Raw genomic sequence first — 12,889 nt, 5'->3', positions numbered from 1 at the left:
TTCCCAGTAGCGCGTGTAAAACCGTTATCTGGATTAGGTATTGTATTACTGAAACAGAGTCTGGACTGTAATACATCAGTATAAAACAGAAAATCCAATTAATGGAAACAAAAAAAAAAATCATATTTTCACTATGAAACTTATTTGAGGGTTTCCAAATTAAACACCATATATATTCATGTTTTGTTTTTGAGATACCTTTTGAATGGGCAATTGCGAAGCTATTAAAACAAAATTTGTAAGGTTTATTAGGCGTTATACCGTCGCAGGAAAAATCTTTGGTGATAATAAAAAATGTCATGGGGTATGGTTATGGTTTTCAAGAAACAGATCGGGGGAGGGGAAAAAGCTGAGCACCGAGCCTGTGAAGCCTCGGAGGAGAGCTGTGTTGGAGCTGAACAAACACTTTTCGCGATATTACAAGGAGAGCTTCGGTCGAGGATCACCCTCTTTGCCCCCCGCCACCCCCACGCAGCCGCGCCGTGATCCTCTAGAGATTTGATATACAGGGTGGTCCACTCAAGAGGAATTACTCGATTTATATCCACGTTGTTTGATGAGAGCGTGGTACATCTTTTAAAATTAGTAAACAGATAGTTGCGATGAAACTTTTTCCTATAGATGATTCTTACTTTATTTTTAGTGAATTTTTTCGAAGGTTATTTTTACGTTGATAGGTATTGTAACTCATTGAGACCGATCAGCGTAGTTTTTACGACAGATTTTTTCGAACAACGAAATGTCGAAATTACTAAGAAATCATCTGAAAGTATGAGATATTTATATCACATGTGGGGTTAATTACTATGGAAAAATGACGTACGGCACTGATCAAGATTCTAAAGATTACAAGTTCGTTCCAGAGCATACAGGGATTGTAAAGAGATGGCCAATATTACGCAGATTACAAAGATTACAATTGGTTTGTCGAAATTACAAGGAGATTAGTTGGATTACAAATATTACAGAAATTATAAGGATTAGAAGGGATTGCAGAAGTTGGAGAGATGGGGAAAGCAATGCAGATGTTACTTGTAAAATACAAAGATTACAAGAGATTGAAATGAACTACAAAAATGAGACATAGATCAAAATTATGCCAAGAATTTCAAGGTTTTAAAAAATGACATGAAGGATCGAAAGGTGTAACCAATGATTACAAAGAATTACAGCAATTACAAGTGATTATATGAGATTACAAGAGATTGCAAGATCAGACAAGATTATGGTCGCACGTACATCAGACCATTAAAACAGTGATTAACCCCTCGTATACAATCCTCTAAAATGGTGTCCCAGATACGTCTCGTCTCGTGAATTTGAGACCAAGCCAATTGAAGTCGGAGTACCGGATGGCCTGTCATCGCGTGAAAGCCAAAGCACTGGTCTAATAATCGAGAGCAGGTGTTCTAGTGTTACGTTGGTCAACCCTTCGCGTACCCCTTCATGTCTCTCATATCTGCACAGCATGGTTGGGCTGATTGTGAGCACGAGGTGTGCACAGTTGCCTAGCACGCGTTTAAACTCATTGTCAGCGACATCGTGGGGAATGGCAGTAATCGAATGATCCAACTCGAGTGGACCACTCTGTATACACGCGTATATAACCATGTATATTATATCGCTTGGTTTTCGTAACCACTCTGATCTTACCCTCATCTCGTTTGAATCTTTTCAACGTCGCGTCATCTCCAGATTGCCGACAGTGTTTGTTTATACTTTCAACGGAGATCCCCGTGTTCGCGCATTTTAAGTGGCACCTAATTTCGCAAAAGCATGAAGAATCTAAACGCGTGATTAAGTCCTGCCCCTCGGAAAGGTAGTTCTTAAATAGAAAGCCAGGAGTAAAGACTAACAGCTAGCGTGAAGAGCAATGGATTTCGGAGTATAAAAATTGTCACACCTACATGCAGTAAGAGGTGTATCTTACCGACTTTTGGCCAATGATTTTCCAGCGTTAAACCCGCTCGTTTTATTCATTTTTCATCTACAAGTTATTATATTAAACAAAGAACGGAGAAAATTCTAATCGCAAAGAAGGTACGGTTACATTGGTTCCATCCTTGATTGTTTTACAAAAAAAATTCTCTCTGCTGTTACAAGCAATTATGACGAATCGTCCATCCCCTTACAACCGCTCAGGCTTCGGGGGATGGAAATATTGAATCGGGGAAACGAACCGGGAGCGACGTGCAGAGCTCTCAGTCCGCGGGTTGGGTCGGAATTGGAGGGAATGGGCTCGGATGGAGTGAGTAGGAGCTAATTAGCGTCTTGATTTACTTAATCCCAATTAATGCCTCTGCTATCCCTGTACCTTCGCGTTAGCTTTGCACTGCGGGTATGAGGATAGACACAGGGGTGGATTTAGGAATGCAAACAGTGGCTCTTGGCGTGAATATCCGTTCGTGGTACAACGTTCTACACCATCTATTGTACGTGTTACGCGACGTACACGTATTAGATTTCGTACGTATCGGGTTATTTCGTGGATATGTTTCACGGGCAATTTAACACAAGGTATACGCATTCATGCAATTCGGGGTACATTTCACCGATCGACATTTTGTCTCGTGGATCAAAACTCGTCGGAGAGTGCCAAGCAGTCCGGTTCGGTCAATCGGATAAGACAAAAATGTATCTTAAATTGTATAAATATAGGTGGACTTACCCTATGATGAATTTTAATAACTGCGTATAATCTATAGTATATAGTTTAATCATACTAGCATTTGTCTGTATAAAAGTTATGCATGCATGTGTAGGTCGACGATTGTGTTGTGATCCCTTTGCACAGGTGAATTAAATTTTATATACCGTCACTCTCGTTAGTTTGCTGGACATGAATGCGGCCCGTTGTACACTTCCAATTGAAACACCTTAGTACGTGTTACAATACTACGAGGAAAAAGATATACAGACGTATGGTGCTGTACTGGATTGATTGTGTGAGTAGAAAAACGGCCATTTAAAATTTGTATGCGCGTCATTGCAATTACGATTGCAAGCCGACGGGTTTCCCCGGTTGCACTCGGCTTTGCATGCGACCGCGTCGATGGCACGAGAATCGCGAAAGGGGGGTGAACAGATCTCTTGGGATGGGGAGAATTGACAGATGCTACTTGCACAACGCGGCAGTAATATCAACCACCGCAATGTCGAGTCCAACAGCCGCGTGTCTACCTGTCGGGTAGCCACTAATTTTACAATGATCCTGCACCGTGCAGCAACACAGTGTGCGTGCCTGTGTCGATTGCATGTGAGGCCCCAATACCGTACCATGTGTGCGTTAAGCATATACCGAAGCGTAGCCCCCGAACGAAACGTACGTAAGTAAGTGCAGAATCCTTGTTGAACAATTGATTTTTATTCGTCCCTCGTATAGCTTTCAGAGTTGGCGCGATACACGGATTTTACATAATGGGTCAAGTTGTACCGAGGAGTTTTTTGTGAAACTCACCGCTCGACGCTAGCAGCTAGTTTACAGAAGCTGTACTTTGAATATCTATAAGCGGTACAAAATGTAGCTTTGGTTATGTGTGAAACTTGCCGCTAAGCGCTGGTAAATAGGCGACCGAAGTTACAGTTTGAATATTCAACGACACAAATGTCAGCTTCGGTTACTTGGTATACTTATTGCTAAATATCAGCAAATAGGCAACTAAAGCTACATTTTTCATATGCAACGACGCGAAATGTAGTTTCGGATGACTGTTAAATTTGTCGCTCGGCGCTAGCGAGTAGCCACTTGTGAATAAGCAACCAAAGCTACATTTTTAACTTGAGTGACAAAAATGTAGCTTCGTTTGCTTGTTAGATTTCCTGCTAAACCCCAGCAAATAGGCAACCGAAGCTACATATCGAATATGCTATTATTTAGCGACAAAAATGTAGCTTCGGTTGCTTGATAAATTTGCTGCTAAACATCAGTAAATGGGTAACCAAAGCTACATTTCAAATATGCAGCGACACAAAATGTAGCTTCTGTTGCTTGTGAAACTTGTCACTCAGTGTTAGGGAATAGGGAACCAAAGCTACATTTTGAATATCGAGCTACAGAAATACAGCTTCGATTACTTGGAAAACTCGCCTGCTGCAAGCCAGCAAACAAGGAATCGAAGCGATATTTTGAATGTTTTCGACGTAAGATACAGCGATATAAACTGTAGCTTCAGCTGCCTATTTAATGACATTCAGCGGAGAGATTCGTCGAAAATTGATATTTATTTCCGGCTCAACGATCAGTACACGATGCCGTATTTACTGCTCTAGTCATCTTTGGATTCGAGGGGTCGAAAAATTTTTGACATGCCGTCGAGTTCATAGATGCAGTGGGTACATATATATATATACATACACACACGATCTTCAAGGTGGGTTCGTTGATCTCGTACACAATCTACGTTCAGCTCGCATGGCCTGGAGTTACTGCGGGCTTGTTTGCTTTTAATCATTTTTGATTTGCCTCGGCAAAACTGACAACACAAATCTCATAAATATATAAAAAGCTACGTCATAGCCAACGGCTTTTTAAGGCCGGTTTGTTCTCCTCTTCCACCTCTTCCTTCGATCATCGCGCGATGAAAAGATCCAAAGATTATAATAATTCAGTGCTACGTATAAAGTTCTAATAATCAAAACTCCCTGAGCATTTGCCCCACGGTTATTGGCGCGGATAACCCGTCGTATCAACCCTCCGTATTATCTATAATATATGATATATTGTACGCGACTGTGCTTACACGCCATTTCACGCATGATAGTAGGTGGTGTACCTACTATCCTGGTTTACTTGCCCTCTCGCAACACCATACGGTATATCAAACGAACAAAGAGAATTCTTTATCACGTACCGTATTACGGGAACGGTCGGCTAAACTCCGGGATGTCCGATTAGCGTACACTCAATCCCCTGGATGAAGCAAGCTGCCTCTACAGGGTGTCCTGTAACTCACGGATAGTAAGTCCGATGCGATGTTGTGCATAAAAAATGATCAAGGATGGTAAATCGTGAGTGGTAATTTTTTAGCGTGCACGTTAACACAACTTATAATATCATGCAACAATTTTACCCATTCAAGACTTACATTTTTTATCGTCACTCGAAATATGATAGAAGAAATTTGTATACAAGCAGCGATAGTTATATCCATACAAGTGATCACAGTTTAATTTCTTTTATGAGAAATCTAACTACCATTATTCGCTAAATGCAATGATATTGTTACGAAGCGATAAATTAAGAGAGGAAAAAGATTTATTTTGTAACGAAGCTGTCCTTTTAAAGTCTCGAGATAGACTGTTTTTACAATAATGTAGGTTGACGCAGCAACCTTATTCTTTTGAAAGACATAAGAGGTTTATAAACGTCTTTTATCTATGATGACTACTAGATCATTAAAAAGGGGACAAAACGGGTGATTTCACCCTTTGTGACAATATCCTGGAATGATGTCGCAATGCAATGATACAACGATTTACCGCTCTTGTAATTTTGAAAATAATCGAAAGTTTTCATCCTACGATAGAAGGTTAATTTTCCACTTGTACTTAATATAAAGCCGGCATTGAACTCGCCTCGTTATAAAACATTCAAAGCATATCAAGCCCTTTCGCCTCCCTTTCACCCTCGCGGGCTCTTCGCCGTGGAGAGGCTAGCTTAATTAGCGCGATCTCGAGCCTGCAGCTCTTGGGCTGTCTGCACATTTATCTTTCAAGCTGAATTTTGCCGCTCCGTCCCTTCTTTACCTTGTCCTCTCTCGTTCTACAACGCTTTCCCTGTAGCTTTTGTCTCGTTAGAGTTAATTTCGAACTTTACCTTATTTTTCACAATGTTGGTTGTCAGTTTTCAATTCGAGATTCGGAGGACCATCATGTTCAAATCGCGATACAGTCCCAGGCGGAATTGGAAGGCTGTCAATCAGTGTCCCTGCTGCAGCAGCAGCGTACGGCCGAAGTTTCACATGCGGCGGCTCTGCCATCATTTCAGCCGTAATTTGTACAAATGGTTCAAGAAATTCGAACCGTCACGCGACTTTGACGAGTTCCATGACGTTTGTCGGGCCGTTGATACGATTGGAAATATTTCCAATTAAGACCCCCCTTTTTTTAATATACAGGGTGAGAAGGTACCGTTGTTACATCATAGTAATCAATTGAACTGGTTGTTGAAACTCGACAAATATGAAACAGAACTCTAAAAGGCGAACGTTGCCTGCGTATATTAATGACGACGAGTCAGGTATCTGTGCCCTAGTAGCATTGACTTCAGTTGAAAAAATTTGAGAATACTCTGTGGGAAGTCTTTTTACAGAGTTAGTACAGAATCTGCCCTGATGGCGATTTTTTACCACCTGAGAACAGACTTGAGAGAGATTTTGGATAATGCAGATTCTAACGTCAGATCCGCAGTGAAATATGGAAGTAGACGCATTGAATGTAGGTAGACTTAACTCAGAATGCTACTAGGGTGGTTATAGTGTTACTAAGAATTAATGAATTCACAGTTTTTCTCTCTTTTTCCGAGCAAAATGAAACTCTAGAACATCGGCAGGCAAGCGAGAACTTTTTAATTGGCCTCCCTTAATTAGTTAACCAGACCCTCTGTAATTATTCTGTTTCCCACCGTTTCGTATGTATGCTAACGGCGCTCTGATTAGCGCTGTTTGTTTAATGCTGTAATGAATAAATAAACCCACGCCGAATAACTTCTATCTGGCGTTTATTTAGCAAATCCGACGTATATATAAAACATTGCGGATAATTCGGATGACGAAAATGCACAGGAATTACAGGGTGGCCACCCGTCTGGAAAACCGGGAAAACCGGGAAATGTCAGGGAATTTTGTACGTCAGGGAAAAGTCAGGGAAATGTCAGGGAATATTTTGGTTTGTCAGGGACTTTTTATAGAACTCACGGATTTCAAAAGCCTTGTCCATAAAATTGAGATACTATCACCGCATCGTGCTGTATTAAATATCAATTTAAAAATTTGTATAAATGGTGGTGTATTCTTAACACTTAAAAGAAAAATGTCCCGTTGGAAAAAAAATTTTAAGTTTATGTTTCAAAAAGTTACACATTCGTTAATTAGTCATAATTCTTCGAACCTCGATTTTCATTGCAAACAGCATAAATGTTCAAATAATAGCTCTAAAAATATTTCGCTTCTTGGAGCCCCTTCTTAAATATATACTTAACAAGACCAAGCAAATGGAAATTTTCATTTTTTGTCAACTTTCAAAAATCACAATGAACGGAATGAACAACTTTTAAAAACTTTTATAACTTTAATATATTTGGCCATACTTTACCTAGGTTACTATAGTTGTTAGTGATTTCTGTACAAATTGTGCATCAAAATGTTAGGGAAAAATAGTGATTTTAGTCAGGGAAAACCGGGAAATGTCAGGGAATTCCGTGATCGGAATTGAGTGGCCACCCTGAATTACAATACATATATTATACCGAATACCACATTCGATCTATCAATGTTTTTCTTGTTTGTTCTATTGCCACGATTTCAAAATTTCCATTGTAACTATTTTTCATGATTATTTCAATTGAATAATACACATAGCAGCAGAGTGAACAACACATTTTATATGTAAAACGATTTGTTAGAAACTTGTAGTTAGATAGATAGGTACATAAAAAATCATACCAAGTGGCTCATAGTATTGAGTAAATTCGGAAAGGTGTTTATTTATAATTAGAATTTATTTTTTTGGCTTCCCAGGAATATTCGCTAAAAATACGCAATGTCACCAAATATTCCTGGTATAAAGCAATATCGAATACATTATATACTTATATGTGCGTATGTATACACTGAGGTAGGATTTATTAAAATTCAATTACCAAATATGCACATTTAATCAAAAAAATAGTCTACTCCAAACATTTCTCATCGTTTTTTGAATAGATTAAATTGATTGAATCGCATTCGAATATACCTACCAGCGAAAATTGATTTGCTGATTATTTTTGTTTCCGTTCGAGCAAACGACATTTTGTCGAATAAATAGAAGAAAAAATAATTAAAAAAAAATGATATGTTATAACTCTGGTTTCAGTGTATTTGTTTGCCATAGCTGGCTTAGTCAAATGAATATTTGTCGCATCAACAAATTATCCCATTGTGTAATATGAACATGTATGTAATATATGACGATTTAACCGAATTAGCACTTCTGAGCATGAGTTTAACGCTGCTCGGCATTGTGTCGTACTTCAGAAATTATTGGTATTAGATACAACGTCACCGGATATATCCTGTAGCCTTTTATTACTTTGTACTTTATTTGATTTTTATCTTCGAACGGCGTTCGGTCGTTGGCTCTTGCGTGTTCGTAATGACGCTTGCCTAGGAACAGACACGGTAAACTTGACTGATAACATTTCTATTGCATTTCATGTGCGTCAATGTGCCAGAAACGGCGTGCACAATTGTGCAAATTTGTTTGCATATATAGATGCAGTAATATACGGTAAAATTATTTTTAAGTTTGCAATATGAGTCGTAGTTGAGCACGCATGCTCGCCGAAAATGAATATTGCCAATACGCGAGACGAAAACATTGTTACCTCCTTTTGCACACGATTCTTTTTATAACAAGAGTATGTTACGTGTTGTTCACGAAGTACGAAATTGAGGTTAGGGTCACGTAATGTTAAATTTGTTTGCGACAGCGCATGCGCGCAGTACAGAAAAGATCACGTTTAACTCCCAGGAGTTAAACGTGGTCGCTTTTGTACTTTGCGCATACGCGTTTGCAGAATTACTCTGTCATTTTAGAAACGGGTATTTCGTGTGCAGAAAACAAGCGTGAAATTGTGCAAAACATGCTCGCGTTATATAAAGTATATTGATAGTTTTTGCCAAATGAACCCTTCATATATTATAGATATTCATCAGTTTGACATCGTTGTACATCAGACGAAAAAATTCACGTTGTAAAGCATTGTTTTTCGTGCTTCTTTAACTGCACAGAAGCCTTGTACAGTAATATCTCTTTGACGTATAGCGACGCGCCATTAGTATACAGACGTCAAATTTAATGGGAATATAATTGGACCCGGCCCGCTATTGACACAACATCAAGCGTTACCATATCATGTCGTATATCATGGTTATTATATCGGGTTTTTGGGTTTCGTTATTCTTTTTATCTACATTTTAGTTCCATCCGCTGAAACATCATTATCAACGATACGTTCTGACGTTATCGCATAGCCTAAGCATGGCTTGCTATATTGTTTGATCATTCGAATCTCTAAAGAAACCAAAATTAACAATAAATTCAATCGGCCATCTGGGTATTTTAATTTTTTATATTCTTTATGTACAAACCTATCTTTTTTTTTCCAGTTTTTAATCTGGCTTATTTACATATGGTACAAGTGTTGCCTCTGAGGTTTCTATACATTTATGGGATAGAGTGTTGTTTTTATTTACATATGGTAGAATATTTCTCATCTGCCTTTGGGCTGATTTTTTTGTTTGTTTTTTTGCATCTTTTTATAAACTTAATTCTAAATGTAATAAAAAGGGAGGGAGGGGGGGGGGTATGTATAGGTATAGGTAATTTAGGAGGGGGTTTAAAGGAGGGGGACTTGGATTGGGCAAAGAATGTTAATTTTTGTACAAATCTATTTGCGATAGTTTATCGCTAAGCATTTCTCGCAATCATTTCTGCGGAGTGTATATGCTTCGGAAATAACTCAAAAATTTTTTGAATTGGAAAATAACCGGTAAAATCTGAGTAGTTGCTGCTTGCAACTGGATATTAATCAAAATTTTACGAGATAGAATTTAGTAACGGTCAAATAACGAAAAATTACGTGGCCGAATTCACTTAGATGACTTGGCCGAGTATCAGTATTGTCATGCGCAAGCAAGACATCTTACAGTAAAAAAGTCGAATTAATTTCAAATTGCTTGAATGCTTTCAACCATGTTCATTGAACTTAAAGTGCAATGTTGTAGAGCGCATACAAATGTGTGAAGCCCTCGTAAAATAAGACACATTGAATATTTGTTATTCCTTATGTATAATAAGGTTGAGCAATACTATATTAATAATCTGTGTCGAGTTACCCCAGGAAACAACAACAATCTTCAGCCTCTAAATCCGCAAAAAACCCATGATTTAGTTTTGCTGGATTTCGTAGACACCCAGTATCTACACAAACCTGACATGTACGCCAACGTATTTATAGTACTGTAATCTTATGACTCGTTTCTTAATTCTGTTACAGAAGGTGGAAGGCAGTTGGGACCGCACAGTTGCGTGGTCTGCCAGAACACGGTTGAGGGCGGAGGGCAAAGTCGAGCCTTGTCCAGGAGTCAGGCGTCCCAGTACGGGCTGAGAGAAGACCAGGTTGGACCCGGAGCTCGCGTCTGCAACACATGCAGGTGTAAAGCTGTTCGCGGACGATATACCGCATGTCCGCTTCCCGGATGCCCAAACTTGAATAACGCCAATTCGACCTCTAAGACACGGGTGAAACGACTTCGAGCACTGCCGTCCAAATGGAACGACCTTCCACCTGAGATACGCGACCCGGTGGTACAAGAATTTCGTAAGTATTCACGACTAGAGTATTTATTTCACTCTTGTATGGTTTTTTTTTACTTCGAGAAAAGTTGACTCCCTGCCCATGGGAACATGAATAATCCTGCTAATGGCTCATAGCCATATACTTTATCGATTGACATACCTATGGGTATGTATCACAAGTCCAGGACTGGGTAGAATTCTTGTGTAAATACATTAGAAATATAGAATTGCGATTGCTTCTGAAAATGTCACTTAAATGGACAAATTTTTCTAATTCTATTTAACATGAAAAATAGAAAATGAGGTATATAAAATGTTGATTAAGGGACTTATTTGATTTTTTTTTAATTTCAGAGATTAGCAGTAACGTAACAAAATGCTGCTCGGCATGTTTCAACCGGATATCCAGACGTCTTGCCCCCCATTTGACAGGGAGTGCCGATAATGTAGAAGACGTGGATGGACCGGGGCGTCAATGGACGGATGAGGAATTGGAACAACTGAAGAGAGCCTTGCGGGAGCACGGAACTAACTGGCCTAAAGTGTCTGAGCAAATATCTGGGAAGACCAATCACCAGTGCAAAAACTACTACTTGACGTACCGAAAAAAATTGGGACTCGATCAGATAGTTGCAGAATATTACCAAACCCTTGGCAAAGAAAGGCGGCCCTGTCTTACGGATGAAGAAGAAAGCGGCAGCAGCACGAGCAGCTGTGATGAGCTTGCTGTAAGTTATAATCTTATTTGTGATCATTATTCGATGTCTTATACATCCAGAAAAACATTTATTCTTAGAGTTATCTGAGGGAATACCCACATTTTATAGCTAATATCTTATGCAAAAGTATTGTTTATTGTGGGCTGGCATAAAAATAGTTAACTAATTATAAAATGTGGATGTTACTGGTTTTTTCCTCTCTCTCTATACTCACCTCCCACAACTCCTGTATTTTTCCTTGAATCAATTGCTTTCCTCAAATATTAACAGGAATCAGAATTCACTGGAATAAGATGAAGACTGTATGTTATAGTATTATCCACAAGCAAGCGGAAATGCTTGGCAACACATTGACGGAACAAAAAAGACCAAAGATGACTTGGACGAAATTCTCAGTGATTATCAATGACAGTTTGATGTTCATCGTTGCAAAGCATTTTTTGTCCAACTGTTCAAACCTTCAACTCTTTCATGTCATATATTATTGTATAGCTTTAAACATGTTTAACATTGTTTTATATTATTGTGTAAATGTTACGTTTTTCTAATGTTAAAATTTTTGTTATTCAAATCAACATCTCATGAAGTTTAATCTACATTTAATATTTATATCAGTTCTTTCTAATGCTTCAAAACGTAGTTCTAACATATCTTCCCTAATTGTATAATGCTGAGTTAGAGCTATGTGATTGAAACAATAGAAAATATATAAAGGTGGTAAGTGGTACAAAAATTTATTTGTTGAGCATAGGCAAGTGTTGCTCCAAACTCTGCATTTCATTGTTTCAATTGGGCATTCACATGCAAAATTTTTATATGCGCGTAAAAAGGAAACCGTAACTGATCAAGTCATATTTTTTCGCTTTTCGATTAAAGAAAACTGGAAGCACATATAGCAAATTAAAAACTACAACAATAGAACGTTTCTCATGCTAAGGTATAACAGTAAAATTCAGCTGCTTGTAACAGCCACAATTATATTTATTGGTGAAAAAGCATAAGACCACCTGATTATTTTGAGTTTCTTTACTTTATGCACATCCAAAAGTTGAATTTTTTTTTCATGCAAAAACCCAATTGTATTCCTAATCCTCTAAGCCGTCGGGAACTACGACTTGAAATGTTCAGTTGTTGACAGGAAACCATGATCCACATATACGAACTAAATATGCTTGTGATAAAATTATAGGTGCATGATTCGAGCGACACGGCAAGTGCCGGTAGTCCGACAAACACGATTACGAGTACCAACATGCCTGTCGTTGTAACGAAAAATACTGTCTTGTCCTTACCGATGCCGTTGCAACAATCTGAAGATTCAAAGCATACAGAAAAACTTGCAGATATGGCAGTTGTCTCGTTAGTACCACCTCCAGTAGCTATAGTAACTCCTCAGCAGCCGTCTACTGGTGGTGGACCACCTCCAGTAGCCAGTAGAGAGGATTATGACAGTTCAGCTACGGTAAGCCGAACTTATTTTACTTACATTCTCGTAGCAGCTTTGTAAATTATACATTATTCAAGAATTACACAAGAGTTGATTCCGCGACTCTGTTTAGTGACAAGTCAAAAATGTCAACAATTCTAGATATAATATGTTACATATACTG

General features: G+C 38.6%; 1 protein-coding gene across 6 annotated transcripts in view; it reads left to right on the top strand.

Annotated features, from left to right (window-relative positions):
- LOC124176703 overlaps nt 1-12,889 on the top strand; it is an 81,107-nt gene that overhangs the window by 58,904 nt on the left and 9,314 nt on the right. For all 6 annotated transcript variants that reach the window (XM_046558294.1, XM_046558293.1, XM_046558292.1 and 3 more), the window contains 3 exons: nt 10,259-10,582; nt 10,915-11,288; nt 12,469-12,741. In XM_046558294.1, the coding sequence (XP_046414250.1) occupies nt 10,259-10,582; nt 10,915-11,288; nt 12,469-12,741 (971 nt within the window). The remainder of the gene's footprint in view (nt 1-10,258; nt 10,583-10,914; nt 11,289-12,468; nt 12,742-12,889) is intronic.

This window comes from Neodiprion fabricii, chromosome 2 (genome assembly GCF_021155785.1).
Source record: "Neodiprion fabricii isolate iyNeoFabr1 chromosome 2, iyNeoFabr1.1, whole genome shotgun sequence".
NCBI lineage: Eukaryota > Metazoa > Arthropoda > Insecta > Hymenoptera > Diprionidae > Neodiprion > Neodiprion fabricii.
This window is presented reverse-complemented; position numbering and strand designations above follow the sequence as displayed.